Source organism: Aulonocara stuartgranti (assembly GCF_965226115.1).
Source record: "Aulonocara stuartgranti genome assembly, chromosome: 11".
In the NCBI taxonomy this organism is placed as follows: Eukaryota; Metazoa; Chordata; class Actinopteri; order Cichliformes; family Cichlidae; genus Aulonocara; species Aulonocara stuartgranti.
This window is the reverse complement of record NC_138947.1, coordinates 11,120,522-11,138,385: the sequence shown is the minus strand read 5'-3', so window position 1 is coordinate 11,138,385 and position 17,864 is coordinate 11,120,522. Positions and strand designations below refer to the sequence as shown.

Here is a 17,864-nt window from a genome sequence, read left to right as displayed (position 1 = left end):
TTTTCTTTTACCTCCCTTTGTGTTTTAATGCTGTTGCATTCGTTTGCTTTGAGTGGCACTCAGATACAAGATGCTCAATTCTGTGTTTCGCAACTGGTTTGCACATCGTGTGTGTGTGTGTGTGTGTGTGTGTGTGTGTGTGTGTGTGTGTGTGTGTGTGTGTGTGTGTGTGTGTGTGTGTGTGTGTGTGTGTGTGTGTGTGTGTGTGTGTGTGTGTGGATCTTCTCACTGCTATGTCAGATAAAATGACGAGTCATTTGATGCCCAGATTTTCTGTATTGAGCGGCAACATGAATTTTGTGAATGCGTTATCTCTTAAATAACTCCACCGCATTTGAAGTAATTTTTCCAAACTTCATATGCATGTGCATTAATGTGCATGTTTACTGAAGCCCAGCAGTACTGCCACGATGAAACATGCTAGGGTAAACTTCACTGATAAAACACGTTGCTCACTTGAAACTGCTTACACATCATCATGGACAGCTGCAGCAGCTCTCAGTTGTGGCGTATAAAGGAAGACTGACAACTGCAAACCAGGGCAGAGGAGAGAACTTAACGATGGTTAAAGCACTGCGTGGATAAAACCAGAGCCAAGAATGAGGCAGCAAGAAAGAAAATATTACTTAACTCGAATGCACTTTCCAAAGAAATCGATTTGAGATTGCTGCTTCTTCTCTCCTTTGTTTCCTGCTGTTTAAAAGTTGCAGCTTAGTGGTGTTAAGCTAAATTTCATGATAAAAGTAAGATAGGGTTAAAGTTAAATCATGACCTGAACAGTATTTCTGGTAAAAAACAAAAACATGAAATGTGTAACTTTTTGTGTTGCGTGTCTCACATGAACAAGCTATGGTGGCACTGTGACAATACACAAAATTAAATGTGTGTTTATGGTCCACGCTTTTGACTCCCACTTTCTGCATGTTATTAATCACAAATATTGGCAGATTTGACAAAATTAGCTGATAACACCTTCCTGTGACTGCTTAGTGGGATTGCTGATGTTAAAGTAAGTGAAATCAAATAAGGAAAAGTGTGGCATCTTGATATTAAAGAACACTTTCTCTGATGGTCAATCAGTGACTTGGGCAGGACTGCAGGCATTTTCAAGCTCTGTACCTGAATCAAGGAGTAATAACAGAACAGAAGAAGTGTAATGGGAACACTGGTGATGGCTATGCTGACAGCATGTACTCTGGAAATCTGCTACATTTCTATTTTGCTCAGCTCCACTCTTTAACCTCCATCAAGACCAGGAAGTTAACAGAGCTTCACACAAGCACTGACGTAAAATGAGATTAGATCTGTTGGCCTCACGTCACTGATGAGGGAAAGCTGAGTTTCCACCATCCCTCAAAGCACGTCATAATATATGATGCAATGTCCAAATGCAGATTAAGAGAAGTCATTAATTTAGTATTATATAGTATGATATCAGGCACAGCACAGAGACAAGAAAAACCGTTACATGCTTGGTGAAAAATTCATCCAAAATATTCTGTCTGTTGTCAGCTTCTCCCGCTCCAGCTGTTAGTGTATTGAACCACAAAGCAAGCCATATTATTTGTTATATATGTTTTTTGCTTTTGTTTTTTAAATCCCCTTTGCTCCTAGCACATGGCTTCAGGTGCAGATTTAATGGGCACAGCAGCACTTTCACATGAAACTCACAATCTGAGAGGACAATCTGGGAGCTGAAAACCCAGAAATACATTTTTCTTTCAGTTTTTTAAGCTTTGAAGGTTGAGGTAAACTGTTTTGCACAGAGTCTATCAGACTTTATCGGACCAGTGAAGCATTAATTACTTGTGCTGAGCTGGCACTCCATCATGGGAAGTTTTGGGTTGCCATGGAAACTACCACTGCTGTTTATTTTGCTCACTGCTGCCACCCCCTCTCGTGCTTTCTATTTCTGGCTAGATTTCCTTCGCTAGTTGTCTATAAAAGAGGAGGGAAAAAACCCAGTGATTGATAGGCAGTTGATTATTTAAAGAGTCATAATCTGAGACAAATGATTGACAAAAATCACTGAGAGGCTTTCATCTTTTGTCTCACATTTTTATTTATTTATTTATTTATTCACAACAATAAAGAGAAAACTGCTGAGGACTTCTGAGGTAAGCCGAGCTGTTGGAACCCACACATGCACTCAAGGCCACAGGGTGGTTTTCTTTTTGGGGAAAAAAGAAGATATTTTAAGCAATGTTGTTAACGCCTTTCTGACAGCTTCAGTGTTTTCAGTAGTTTGCTGTTTTCTGCTGTTATAATGGTTATGCTAGAGTTCTTTCTGTGGCACTTACATCAATGAGACACCAAATTTTTACTCTTGCAATTTTATGAGAAAAGGTAAAAGAACATTTTTGAAAATCAGGAAGCAGCTCCACTGAAGAGGAAAACGCATTCAGATTGAGTATGACACAAGAAGACATTAGTTTGACATAAATGAGGAAAAACAAGAGTTTTTTTTGACACGGTCAGCAGGAATAAATTATTGTTTATCACTGCTTGGGCTCTGACTAATCCCCAACACAGTTACCCTTGACTTCTTATCTCTCAGTAAATGTAATGAGTTTGCACCATTTTTTAATTGAAAACATGACAGTGGCCATAAATTGCTCCATGTTGAACAATGGAACAAGGGTTCCTGCTCTAGGTGTGCAGAAAATGAACTGGCTACACTGTACAGCCAACAAAGTCGAAACTCTGGAGGACATAATGGAGCATTTTAATTCATCCACCTGCTGTTCTGACCTTGACGCCATTGTTTCTTGAATTATTAATTTAATACAGACCCATTATTAAATCCTCTGGCTGAAATGTGACCAAAAGGGCATTTGCATTTCTGGAGGCAAGTTATTCAAAATAGCTTTCTCAACATGTTTTCCTAAAGGAAAATGCAAATGCCCTTTTGGTCACATTTCAGCCAGAGTGATTGAAAATGACACTGAGAATGCTGTTTGGCTGTTTAAAAAAAATATTGACATAAAACATCTTTTATGGTACTGATTGGTCCTAATATCGTCTTTGCGCATACCGTTGGATCATATTCATGTTGAATGAAATGAGGAAAGTGCAGATGCATATGTGAGAGGTTCTAGCCATAAACTTATCTTCTTTTTGGTCCTGCTGTTTGTAAGGAGCAGCCAATCAAGTAACAAAGTTGGCCTAAAGGCAGGGTAAAGGGAGATAACATGACCATGGAGCTGGGGATGGGTATAATCCCTACCATTTAGGTGAGAAAAACTTCTGGGCAGACTGGAAAACTGACAGATATTATCTTTCACAGTCCTGAAATCTAAGCAGACTACTACAACATTTTGGAGTTTTCCAGGTTTTAATGCTTTCATTGGTAAAAATCTTATCTGAGAATAATTTTAATCACAGCTTTGCATGACACGCTCAAGCTCTATTATCTCGAAGAAAGACATTAAAGGTCACGTATCCTGCCAAGAGGAGCTCATTCGTGGTTTCATTTTCAGGAGTAACTATTTTAATACTTTAATACCCCAAGAGTGTAACACAGCATTAGCTTATGCTAAAGTGCTGCTGTATATTAATGTAATGTTAATAAGCAGGGGTGGCTGTGGCTCAGGTGGTAGATCAGCTACTGATTGGAAGGTTGGTGGTTCGATCCTTTGCTTCCCCAGTCTGCATGTCAAGTATCCTTGAGCGAGATACTAACCCCAAGTTGCTCTCTGATGTGTTCATCAGAGTGTGAATGTAGATTAGTTTGCACTTGTGTTTAGAACTGGGTGTGAATGAGGCATGTTGTATACAGTGCTTTGAGTACTCTGGGAGAGTAGAAAAGCGCTATATAAGAATCAGTCCATTTACCATTTAAGCAGTCTTGGCTCTAAACACATTTCTCATGAAGAATAAACCTAGTATCGAGAGCTCTTAGGTCATTATGGAGTCTGAAGCAAACAAACAGAAGCTTTTTTAACTGCACACACATGAAATCACCTCCATGATTATTCACATCTGATCTAATTATAGCAGCTTCAGTCCCAATGAAAATCTTTATTCTTCTTCTGTGGTTTTGATTGATGAGTTTCTTTGTTCTACTGTTACTTTGTTTCTTGTTGCAATTTGAGGCTGTTATTATCAATTATAGCTTCACTGAAACAGTATTGCCACTCTGTTTCTGGCCTGCTGTTATTTTATTTTTCCCCTTTAGATGAGAAATATTTGGCATATCACTTAAATATACAAAAGAATTAGCCCATCAACCATATCAACAACAGACTTTGGTCTATCAGGTATCTTAGAACTAGATTACTTGAGCATTATAAAGTACAAAAGCTCAAAAGAGTGTGATACTTGATCATCACAGTATAACACAAAGTCACCTCAACTTAAGCAATATCAGTCCATTCAGAATGGAGGCATAAACCACTGTAAGCCAGGTGAACAAGACGACCCTCCTGAAAATTGATGGTTTTGCAGGTGGTGGCTACGGGTCATTGCTATCTCCTTATCCCCCCTGACTGATTTTACTCCAGTTTTGCTTGTTGCAAGTGTCCACTGCATGTCGTATGATATTGTACCTGCAGCCCATTCAAGTTACAGCTAAACCAACTCCTTGCAAGAAGGTTTTCTGTATCTCCCAGCAGAGTCTGAAGAGAGATACCAGGAGAATGGCTGTTACACAAGGATAGGGCCTTAGGAGGGAATCAGCCTGGCAGCAGGACTTGTATCTGCGCCTTTGTAGGAGGAGGAACAGGAGGAGTGCTCCTAGAGCCCTACAAAATGACCCCAACAGAATACTCATGTGCATGTTCCTCATCTAACTATCAGAGTGAGCCGCTATAAGCATAGCTTGAGGTCCCAAAATCCTTTGCTCAAAGATTAACACCATCTATTACCCACTTAGTCTTTGTAAGGCACTTTGAATTGGCTTTTTAAATGATGCTGTCTTAATGAGAGATGAAGATGGAGGGCAGAAGCAGATGTTTTAGTGGCCCTTGGGGCAAATATCTCCTTCCTGATTCCTGTTGGATCAAATCAGAGCAGGAGGCAGAGGGTGTAATCAGCAGTATACTTTCAGGATTCATTTCTGCGCATTCGATTCTCTGTGTTCCAGGTTTCTCTTTCCACTGTCTGTTTTGTTTTCCATTTGATTTATCCATTTCACTCTTGTTTTTGCAGTACCGCTTCTTTCCTTTAAGGTTGGGGGCAGCACTGAGAGATCAGCAGAAATGTGCTGACATCATCTCCAAAGATCCAGTCATAGCTTGGATGGGCGTGAAGGGAAGGGTGGGGGACCAGGGAGGAGAGGAGGGAGAGAGATACACGGAGGATGGAAGATGGGAGGAAGAGGAGGAGGGAGGAAAGCAGGAACTGGGCATCAAGAGAGAATACTGCAGCTCCCTCTCAGATTCTACACACACACACACACACACACACACACACCACGCACACACCGATGAACTGGATCATGAGGCTCTGAAGCACACGCCCACAACAGCAGCATCACTGTGCTGCACCACAGAGAGAGACCAGCCTATACTCCCATCTCTGACTCTCCCTCTTTCATTCTCTGTTTGCCTCATTCTCTTTCACACACAAACACACACACACACACACATAGAGGCAGACACGTGCTGCAGGGAAGATCTGAGTGTTGGGTCGCTGAGCATTCATATCCCCCTCCCCTTCTTCTTCTTTCTCACTCTCACTCTCTCTCCTCGTTCACCTTGTCTGTTCTGGCTGTATGGTTTATCGTTGCGTCAGAGTCAAAGACAGCCAGCGAGAAGCATGCCGGGGGAGAGCACTCACAGATCCGTGCCCAGCGACAAGCATCCAGGGCAGGAACCTGAGGAAACAGGGCTCCCTGGACCAGGTAGGACCACTGGGCTTGAGCACTGGGAAAGGAGAGGGTTTCCATTGATACTAATTGAGACAGAGACCAGGGCGTAATCGAGAAGAAAGGCTCAAGACTGTGTTGAGCAAGTAGTATTTAACAGATAGGATAGGAAGGACTGAAGTATTAGCAGGAAGAAAAGCAAAGGTAAAGGATTATTTGACAAGCACTAACTGCTCAAAAGTACCTGGGAGATCTCACTTTAGACCTGGGTGATTTCTGTGTGTCTGACATGTGCAGGCTGAGTAAGCTGTGATTCAGTTGCATGTTTGCTTCCTCGGTAAACTGCATGTTGCCTCTCCTTCCCCCTTGCAGCTATTAGCAGCCTCCCAAGAGATTCCACCCCTAGACATCAACTCTTACCTCGTCTCCTTTTACTCCCCATTACAGAATCCAAATTAGCAATCTGTTCCTTTCAGCTACCACAGTATTGTATGTACCGACTAATTTCATTGTGTAACTGCCCCCCCCCCAGCATCCAGCCTCAGTCCTCATCGGATTCCCAGTGCTCTTACCCCCACCCTAAATCTGGCCCCCGTAGTCTCTATCACTCCTCCCACTGCCCCATGTTCATGCCACATCCGCATCCCCATCTCTACATCAGTTTTATGCAAGCTGTAAGTGCAGAGCAGTGTGGCGTAGCTCCTCCCTACCCCCCAGCTTCAACAGGAACATGACACAGCAGCATGGCAGAGCACAGTTTAACACAAAAACACAACCTCACAGGTACAAGAGCTTTCATTATTTTTGTTGTTTATTGTTTACTATATAAGATCATTAAATATGGTTATAGGTTATAGTGAAAGTTTTACCTTAAACTTTATAATCATTCTATTGTATTATATTATACATTATATTGTTATATATTATAATTATAAATTACTTTGATCTTATTAGAGTATAGATAGATAGATAGATAGATAGATAGATAGATAGATAGATAGATAGATAGATAGATAGATAGATAGATCAGAGACTCGCTCTTGGGGGTGGCAAATCCAGCACTGCATCCACTGTGACGCAGCTTTAGTCTGCTCAACTGCGGCCTGTTCTTCATACAGCAAGCTAGGTGCTCAGATTAACTGCATTCCCTGAGACCAGGCTCCAAGGCCAGGCAGTCGTATTATGTCACTGACTTATTTAGCAGCCTAGCCAAACAGTTTTTATGTACTTCCTATGATTGTCACTAAAGCACGATAGAGCATTTCTAGATGTGTTTTCAAGGTATATATTGCTTGATTTTCTTGAACTCAGATATGCTGTTGAAAACCAGTGCTATATTAGCCTTTGTCACCGTAGCATAGTGAGGTTTTGTTGAGCTCCTGCAGGAGAAGACAATCAGAATCAGCCTGTTTATGTTCCGTTGAGACTAGGCTGTGCTGTAGCAGAAGAGTTGTCTTTTGTGTATTATGTATTGTGCATCTCTCTGACCTAACAGCAGCTTTTAGTCTATGTGGCGTGACTCAGCACACACACAAACACACCTTCATCTTAATATTGGAGCAGTGATCGGGAAGAGCATCTAAGTGCTGATGCTTGCATCTGCCACCTCCCCAGGGAGGGCAGGACAGTAGCGAGGGAGGAGAAGAAAAGAGCATGTGCTTAGTTACTACTACGCCCTGCTAGATACATCTGCGTACAAAGCAGAGCCAAAGCGAGGATCAGCTAGGAAAAGGCTAAGGAGTAATATAAGGGAGTGATAGAAAGAATGAGCTACATAACAGTAAGTGAATGTGATATCTATGCTCCATGGAGAACAAAACACGTGCATGTGTCAGTGAGGGTGTATATGTGGCTGGCACTGAGCTGAGCCACTTGTGTGTTGTAATGACCAATCAGCATGTGAATTGAGGTCACCCTACAAATGGCCCAGTTAAATGAGGTTTCTGTTCTCGGTGTGTGGATGACAAAGAGCTTAGAGCATATCTTCTGAGGGATATTTTGAAAAAAGTACAATTTTGCATTGTAGTAATCAAAGAGCATCAAAGAACTGATTTAAGATGACAAATAGAATTTTAATTTTTTTTTATCTTCTTGCTTTTTACTTTCTTACTCATACCCAAGACTTCCTCTACTCCCTCTTGATTCATTTCCTTCATTCAGCCTGACATTTCATCTCAGTGATTTCTCCATTCCCAATGACAGGTGAGGATACAAAATGATAACAAGGTCCAGAAGGACAAGAGGACAGAGAACGCTGTAATAGAATAACAGCTTATTTTGCCTCTGGCTAATTGTGCTAATTGTGAAAGAGACGTGCAGAGGTAAAGATTCTTGTGTATGTGAAGAAACATTGTTTCTGACTTCCATCTATAGAGACCAAGCTTTTGGAGGATTGCCGCACGCATTACAAAAATAATAATAATAAATACATTAAAACAGTCTTGTTTTAAGTCTCAGTACTCTTTTTTTTCTACTGAAAGCCATTTGCTGTGTCATGAGAGCTGAGGGGTATTTGTTTACTGACTGGCATTTTGGTGTAATTTTCTTTTGCTCTTTCTGAACTAATGTGTGGGCTAAGATAAGTGAAACTCAAACACAGAAATCTAAAGTCTAATATTATACAATAAAAGAGGCATGACTTTCCACATCACGTCTAGTGCCGTGGTACTAAGGTGATTTAGTCAGCTTGCTTATATGATATTTTTGTTAATTCCTCAGAGTTCAAATGTATTAATATCCGAACTCTTAACCTCCTAGGACCTGGTGTCCACATATGTGGACATCACATTTTGGGTTATTTAGACCAAAATATTCAATTTTGCTCAACAAGGGTCTGATATCCACTTATGAGGACATTATACTTCTACTGTGCTATTGAAATTTTAAACAAATATCCGTATATGCGTCTCTCATTTTTTTTAGAAACAAAAATCAGGTAAAAAAAAATCTGGTAATTCTTTGTTTTTACATTCATCTGGCCCCAGTCAGCCCAAATATCAAAGAGAAATCAAAAATGCATGTCGTGGAAGAGTTCGGGTCATAGGAGGTTAATATTTGTTTTGATCTTTTTTTCTTTTACTTATGAAGTTGATTTATTTTCATTTCTCTTTTTCAGACATGACCAGGCACCCATCTACTGACTCCACACCAAGTGACAGTGGTTCATCCCCGAGTGACAGTGGTTCTAGTGCCTCTCCCAGTACTCCACAAAAGCTGCTCCCAGCATGCACTTCTCCATTTGGACCACGACTATTTCATGTGTCCCCTAGCTCTTCTGGTACCCCAAGACCTCAACCTGAAGGCTCCGATCATCGCAACAACAGCACACCCAGACTGTCTGGAAAATTAGGTGGCCATGGACCATGTGGCCGCCATGTCCCTGTTAAGATGGAGCGAATCAAGGTGCGTGTCTTGTGTGTGCGTGCATGTATGTGTGTTTGATCATGTTGTAGCTTCATAGCACTTAGGATACCATTATGAACATTTGTAATTGTGTATGTAAAATGTTTTATTCCCAGGTCTTAACTGGTTCTGAGGTGGAGAGTGACTACCAGGAGCCACAAACTATTGATACAAGGGTGGTGATGGGTGAAGAAACACTGCTGAAAACAACAGAGATCAAGAAAGGGAATCCCTTTACTGCCCCAAGTGATCAGGCTGTACCTTTACCAGATATTCAAAGCTTTTCAGATCCTCAGGCACAGGCAAAAGAGACTCAGTTGGAAACAAGAAAAGAGGAAAATCAATCCCCAAAACAGGAGGCTCAGCAAAAAGACCGTGCAGACCCCTCAGCGACTCTCCCTATGCCTTTTCACAACCCCCTGCTCCCTCCCTCTACCTCCCCAGGGTCACTCACGACAGATGACAGCTTGATGGAGAAAAAAGAAGAGTGTCAAAGCCTCTCTCAAGATGAAGTGCCTTCCCACTCTTTTTCTGAGCCTTCCTGTCCAGTTGCTTTGTCCTTTTCTGAGCCAGTCTGTGCTGTTGACCCACTACGAGTGGGTGTCCCCTCACGTCTTGACCCTGACCTTTACTACACTGCTCCTTCTACCCCAATTAAAATGGCATCTCGCTCTTCACACCTGAAACATCATTCATATCCTGGCTCCCCTGTCTCTCCACTGTCCCCTGGTTCTCCCTCTGACAGTGAGGACCTCTGTTCCCCTCTCACTTCTCCTTCTGGCTCTTACATCACAGCAGAGGGAGGCAGCTGGACCTCCTCTTACACATCTTCCACCTCCCCCTCCACATCTCCAAATCCACTCCTCACAGAAGAAACACAGGAGGCTCCTGCTTGTTTTGTGGGGTCCTTGTCTGAAATTGGAGATGAAGTTGGGGAGGAAAAGGGAAGAATAGTTCCAGAACGCGAGGAAGAAAGGGCAGGGGACTTCTGTCTGTACCATGAGGGGGATTTTGTTTTGAATTCCCCAACAGGTATAACAGACACAGTCATAGTTGAGGAGGAAGAAATTTTAAAAGGGGACGAGGTCAGTGTTTCTAGAGAAAGCTGTCGCCCCTGCTGGGTAACTGAGGACACATCCCCTCTGAGGAGCAGTAGCAGTAGTGACTCCCAGGAGGATGGAGGGGGTTATGAAAGTTCACTCTGCCCTCTAGATGAGGACAGTATAGAAAGAGCTGAGTCGTCTAGACCTATCCAGTCGGGACTGAGACTGCAACTTGAGGCATGCGTATCAGAGGAACATTATGGACAGATGGATGTCCACCAAGAGCCTCCTTCAACCGCCTTGACTCCTGACACAGAGAACATGACCATGGCCTCATCAAGCCTTAGCCCTGACTCACCTGTCCTCTCCCTGGATGCCTTCTTTCCTGGAGCGTTTGATAGGCTTGGTCCCAGTTCCTTCATACTATCCCAGGCAGCCTGTGCTGATGATATACCAGAGGAGGAGAGGATGATCCCTGCCTCCCTCATCTCCTTTCCCCTTCACACCAGCCTTATCTTTAAGGCTGATTCAATGGAAATCACTCTCTTCCCCACTGAAGAAGAGAATGAAATAGAAGTTAATGACAGAAACGAAGAAAAGGACGTTGATGCCTATGCAGCGGGAGAAGAGGAGGCAGATGTAGAAGATGACGATGAAGACGAAGAGGATGACGATTATGATTATGATGATGATTTTGATGGTAATGCTAATGGTGCTGTCAGCTGTGATGAATATGAGAAAACTAATAAAGATGATGGCAGTGATGACCGTAAAGAGTCAGGCGAGGAAGCTAAGGTGGAAGTGAAAGTGGTAGAAGAGGACGAAGAGGAGGAGGAGGAAGAAGAAGAAGATGAGGACGACGATGATGAATGTCATAGCAGAGCAGTGGAGGATCCCACAGATGAGGATAGCTCAGCATCCTTCCTTCATTCGCTTTCAGAAACTTCTCTTAATGAGGGGTTGGATGAGTCTTTTTGTTTCCAAGACGATACAGAGGAGTCATCAGATTCTGCCTCCTACAACGGGGAGGAAGACGAACGTCTGTACAGCACTGAGAGGCATGCACAATCATTAGAGCCCACATCAGTAGATGGACCTGATCCAGGTCAAATACAATCAGAACCTGAACGGGCAACTGTCAGTGACACAGTACAAAATGAACCTTTGCCCTCACAGCAGAGCATGGATGAACTAGCGGATCGCTGCAAAACCACCTGTCTGTCTGAAGCCACTGCCCACCCTAAAGGAAACAATGTAGATCCCAGTCCTGTGGATGCATGTAAAATCCCTGAGACCCAATCAGACCCTGAACTAGAATCTACCAGCGAAACAGGTCAGGCAAAACATTTCCCTCTACAAGCAAGCACAGACAAACCACTGGATCACCAGAAACTATCCTGTCCTGCAGAAGCGAATTCTTCTCTGTCAGACTCCGACGACCCGAATAAGAGTGCAAATGAGAGTGAAATGACTTATCTTGATTTTTTCTCCAATCCTCTTGAGGGGCCTAAGCCCAGTCCCTTTTTTAACCCTTCCTCCACTCCTGATACCAGCCATGTGTCACCTTCTTTTGCAACAGAGTCCCACATGTCCCACATTCCTCCCTCTGCTACTTCTGTGCAGGAAACAACAGACCAGAACATTTCAGTTTTTCCAGAAGAAGATCACCAGGGCAAAGATGTTGATTTCAAATTGCCCAGTAATAGTGGCACAGTGGAAAAAGAACCAGAAAGAGACTCTTTGAAATTACACAGTGATAACTCAGTAACTGAGCCCATAAATGGGCCAGAAAGAGATTCTTTCAAATTGCTCATCAAGCCTCGCCACTATCACTCTGAAAGCCAAAGGACTGTGGGAGCAAGTAGACGTGTGTTGTCAAAGTCTTTCTGCAGTAAATATGATGTGCCTGTAGGGGCAGAGGCCATGTGCAGAACCAGTATTCACAGTGAGTCTGATATTGACCTTGACCAGAAGAATGGGAATGCTTCAGCAGAGTCAGTGAGTGTGGAGTGTAGAATCAGTGATTCTGGTCCGTCTCTGAACAATGTCATTGCTACTAATGACTTGAATAAAGGTGTTCCTCTTCTATCTTGTCCTAAAGACCCTAGTCCCAATCCCAGTAATATCCCTGTTTCGGCCTCTCCAGAAGTCATCTCAGAACTAGCTGACAATCTGGCCCTAACACCTGAACACTGCCCTGGTGACTCTTCCCAGGAGAACCTAAGGGAAAACACCCTCAGTACTGATGAGGGAGTACTGGGAGCTGTTGGTTCCCCACACTCACCTTTTGCCATCTCTCCGAAAAGGGAAAATTCAGAAATGGACACAAGCAGAGAGATGGGTTCTGTAGCAGGGGCATGGTGTGACACCAGGGTGGGAATGGGGTTCAGTCTTGGATTAGGAGCAGAGGCTGAGTTTGGTGTCTGGGGAGCAGGGGAATCTCTATCATTGTCTCTGGGGAAGAGGTATGAGTTAGAGGCGGAAAGTTTGCTCATGTGTGATGCAGAAGGCCAAAGCAAGCAGACGGCCATGGTTTCTAACATGAACAGTGAAGAATGCAGAAATTATGATAATGTTCTCGGGTCTATGCTAGATGAAGACGATAACAACAGTTTGCATGGAGAGAAGCGCCAAACAGATACCGAAGAACTGGTTGGAGAGGGAGTTTCTGAGTCCAACTTGGCACGCTGTAAGTCCACTGAGGAGATTTCAGTAGAAGGAGGGGGAGAAGACGGGAACGCCAGCTTCCTGGAGGATGATATCAGTAATCTAAATCCACACAATGACGGCGATAACACAGAAACACAAATACAAAACACTTGGAAGAATTGTAACAATAACAGTGAGTCTGCATTTGGCTCTGCTCATGGGAGTCTCAATGCTCTGTCAGAGGAAGTCAGACACCAGAGTGTGAGTGTCAGTATTAGAGACTCTGTCTCTAATATTCCACTTGAGGAGATGCCACCTCAGGTTTCGGACATGATTCCTGATGGAGACAGGAAATCAACAGATAGTTTGATAAACCAGACACCAGAAACAACACAGACACCATTCCCCGAGAAAGGTGGCTCCAGCATCTCTGTGCCATTAACTGAAACTCACTCAGATGCAGCTGCAACAAACAAACACTTTGATTTAAAAAATGAAACCAACTTAAGAAGTCATACAGGCCCAGAGTGTCAGACAATCACTCCAGAGAGTGACACATCATTTTCTTTGGTACAGGGCTCCTTTGGATCATTCACTCCTAAATGCAAATCCGATGATTCCAAACCAAGTAAAGCTTGTCAAGAAAAGGTCAATACTGGTTCTTTGTCAGAAACAGAGATAATGGAGTCTCAGACAGAAAGCCAAAGAAAATGTGATGGCAGTCCCCTCATGGACAAAGTTGTCGATGAACCAAAGACTAAAGATGCCTTTAGAGAACAACAGCATGTTGTTTATAACTCAGGGGAAGACAATGAAGAAGACAAAGTGGAAGAGAAAGCAAAAGAGAGAGGTGCAAAAAAAGATAAGAAGAAGAAACAGGAAAGGAAATCCCGTTCTGCACAAAATGACTCAGAGCACTTTCCCTGTGACAGCCCCAAGGAGGGACATTGCACAGATACATCATTTGATGCAAAGAAAGGAAGGAGAGGAAGGCAGAAACAGAGGGCACCTCTGACAGACAGTCAAGGTGCCTCTAGCCCCGAATCTGTTGTTGATCCAGAGAAACCTGCTGTTCCTTTAAATAACACACCAGGGGTACGGTCAAAGGGGAATGCAGAAACATCCAAATCTAAGACAGGACATAATGCAAGCAACAAGTTTTCATCACTGGATTGTCAACAGAAGACGCCTGGGACAGACAAGGTTGAATCTGGTTCACAGCTCCAGGTAGAAAACAATCCGAGTCCTGATGTCTCTACCACACACACAACAGACAACCTAAATATTGTTGTGGCGATGAACCAAGACGTACAGCAGGAAGTTCTTGATAATAGACCGCTACCTGATAATCAGAGAGGACTTACAGTGGACATTAATGATAACAACATAGATATTACCCACAATACCATACCATACTCTCTGAATCCACTTCGCTTCTCAGCATCTCCTGTTTCCTCTTCCTCTTCCTCCTGCTCTCTACCTTGTGCCTCAACAGACCCAGAGCATGATCTTTCCACACCAGTGCAGGAATCCCAACCTGACCTCTCAGCCCAACAACGGCAAGAACCTTCACTGTTCACGTGCCACACCACCCCTGTCCGTTTGTCAACCTCCCCTACAACACAGAACACCCCTAATTCCCAGTTCCTTCCTACCACTAACCTCCAAGAGATTACTGATGTCCTCAGTACATCAACTGTGTCTGCCACAACTGTCTCTTCACCCTTATTCTCCACTGCCATGCCATTAAGTCTGTTTCAGTCTGCCCAGGAGTCATCTTTACCCGAGCTGGGGAATTTAGATGCAGTCTGTATTCCAGACTCTAGTTCCCATCCCCAGTCTCAGTCATACTCCCAGTCTCATGCTAACGCAAGAGTACAGTCTCACAAACAAGTCAGTCAAGGTCACACATGGAGCACACAAGACAGGTGCAAAGGTGAGTAAAGTCATGATTACCTCAAACCAAACATTCCCTCTCTAATCCAAACATTTGAGTTAGCGAGTTTGTCAAAGAAAAGGTAAACACTTCCTAACACTGTTATCATAAAAGCTGTGATAATCATTGTGTGTTTTGTAAGGTCCTAGTTTGGCTGAGGAAGAGACAGACAGTGAGGGCGATGGAGGTAAAACATCCCAGCCCAAAGGAGTTCAAGGAAGCAGAAATGGATCACTACAGAAAAACTCTGGTTCAGCCAATCAAAGGGAAATTCAGCCCTTCTCTACCCACCAACTTACAGGCAGGCGGCCCAGCTGTCCTATGAAACACAGCCACAACATTTGTGAAGAGACTGACCTATCATTCCAGAGCAATTGTAAGTGGTTTCATACCTCCTCTGGGGCACTGAAATCCCCCAAAATTTCTTTAGCTATGTGTTATACAACCCACCCTTCTCTCTTTCTCTTTCTCTTTCTCTTTGATTCTCTCTTTGAGGTTATGCAACGTGATAACGCTCTCTCCATCTTACATTTATAAGTTTACTGACAGAGAGGATATTTTAAACTGTTTCAAAGTTTGTAACCTAAATTATGGATGAAGTGTTATTACCCAGCAAGGAAAGTGCACTTATCAATGTGTGCCAGCATTCTGTCATTTTCATGTTTATTCAGGCTGGAGTTGAGCACACTGCTACGTTGTGTTACATACTATTGTGAAGCCACATTGCAAAAGACGTGAATATCACATAGTGATTTTTTATTATATTTTTAATCAACATAAGCTAATTAAAGTCTCTGGTACGGATTAGATATCAGATATAGATTATTCATGTACATAATTGGTACATAATTAATCTATCTATCATTAAAATAGGCTAATTATGTACTAATTAGGAAGATCATTCGATAGATAGACAAATTATTTTTACTCTAGTTTTCCTATGGACTTATTTTATATATGTGTGCTTTGAATTTGTTTTTGTGAAGGTTCAGTGCTGGCTTCATGTAATGAGTCTGAGAGTGAGGGTTCAGTTCCTGAGCTGGAAGAACTGGAACCACTGAGACCATCAGAGCCACAGGTGAGTTTGTCTATGGGATTTTAAAGGTGACCATCTTTCCATATATATGTATATGTATAGTATATAGTATATAGTATATATACATATATATATAGTATATATATTTTACACAATGTACTTCTGGCCAAGCATGTTGTTTAACATGTTGTTCAACTAGCATTGCATTTTAAACTCATAAAATCTAATATTCATCAGATGTTAGCCTTTTTGCTATTTAGCCAGTAGCAGTGGCAGCCCTGATTTCCAGCTACTCTTTAAGGCAAACTTTAATCAAAATGTTGCTGCTATTGCAAAAAGCAAAAAAACAAAACAAAACAGAAGCATCATGAGTTATATTTAGGTATATTAGCATAAACATATTAGCAACATTTGCATATTAAAAGCATAATGGATTATTTCATAAACTTAACTGTTTTTTCTCTAGTCTATCTCCTCTGCGGATGAAGGGTTAAACAGGCCAAAGCAGAGCCGTAGTGAAAAGAAGGCCCGCAAGGTTGGACTACTATATGCTACTACATAAACTTAATAAGTGGTCAAATATAATATTAAAAGTGATACGATTCTTTTTCTTTCATTTCAATCCCTAATTCTTGTTTTCTCTATTGTGCATTTAGGCCATGTCTAAGCTGGGTTTGAAGCCAGTCCACGGTGTGACCAGAATCACTATTAGGAAGTCCAAGAGCATCTTGTTTGTCATCAGCAGACCAGATGTATTCAAAAGCCCCGTATCAGACATTTATATTGTGTTCGGAGAGGCAAAGGTGAGTACTGTTTGTCTATTTGGTTACTCAAGTTTCAGCTTTCAGTTTTAGCTTACTTATCCGGTCCTTTTCTCTCCTCAGATTGAGGACCTGTCTCAGCAGGCTCACAAAGCAGCCGCAGAGAAATTCAAGGTGCCTGTGACCTCTTCTCCCTTAGCCCCACCTGTCCCACCCAGCCTCACCATCAAGGAGGAGAGTGAAGAGGAAGAAGAAGAGGTATTTTCTGAACTATTGTTTCTGAATACCTATTTCAACAACCGTTAAAACGTATGTTCTGAAATCTCTCTTTATCCTTGCTTCTTTCTTTCTTTCTATACATCAGGTGGATGAGGGAGGCCTTGAGCAGAGAGACATTGAGCTGGTGATGGCTCAGGCCAATGTGTCACGAGCCAAAGCCGTCCGTGCGCTGAAACACAACAAGAATGACATTGTGAATGCTATCATGGTGAGAAACGATGAGGCTGAAGGCGGGAAAGAGAGGGGAAGACAGAGAGTGTGGAGGGAGGGCAGATGGTGAATAAAATAATGAGTCACAGCCAGTGAGCAGGGAGGGGGTGAGATGAAAGAGCAGAGGACAAATGACAAGTAGAATTTCTCCCCAGTAACTGAATAACCTCCACTGTTCTGTAGGTCATCAGTACAGTCTCATGGCCACTAGATGGCAGCAAGTGCTCTCATAAGAACTGGAGCTGTTCAAGTGACGCAGATGTTTTGTTTCTTGATGCAGGATAAAATACTATTAAGATAACTGGGAAATGAAGCCTCACATAATGAGTATCCCTTTTAATTATATACAAAGAGAGATATGTTCCACAGTGGCACATCTTTTTCATTGGGTAGAAGTGAAGATAGTATTTTTGTTGTTTTCATTTATCTTGAATTCAATTTTCCACCTTTTCTCTTTCTCACCTTCACTTTTCTCCCCTGCATTTCCACAGGAGCTGACCATGTGAGCGGTGAAGACGATTCAACTCCTGACCCCTTTATTCCAGCCTATAAAGCCTAAACACCTGACTCTTCTATATCGCTGCTACTATATGTTGCATCCCCAATATCTGCTAAATAAAGTCTGTTCCAACGTGGGCTCTGACTGGACCCTGAAACTGATCTTACTGAAAAGATTAGTCTTTCACATTCATTAAATCAAACATGCTATATTGATCCTTTACGCCAACTTTCACTTCAGGAG

The 17,864-nt window shown here is 42.6% G+C and overlaps 1 protein-coding gene across 1 annotated transcript; it reads left to right on the top strand.

Moving 5' to 3' along the window:
- Positions 1 to 5,335: 5,335 nt before the first annotated feature.
- Positions 5,336 to 17,758, top strand: nacad (NAC alpha domain containing). The gene is made up of 10 exons (XM_082550913.1): positions 5,336 to 5,842; positions 8,922 to 9,208; positions 9,325 to 14,836; positions 14,979 to 15,212; positions 15,823 to 15,914; positions 16,339 to 16,407; positions 16,529 to 16,675; positions 16,757 to 16,891; positions 16,998 to 17,120; positions 17,614 to 17,758. Exons 1-10 carry the CDS (start codon positions 5,758 to 5,760, stop codon positions 17,626 to 17,628), a joined length of 6,699 nt encoding a protein of 2,232 aa, XP_082407039.1. The 5' UTR covers positions 5,336 to 5,757; the 3' UTR covers positions 17,629 to 17,758.
- The last annotated feature ends 106 nt before the right edge of the window (positions 17,759 to 17,864 follow it).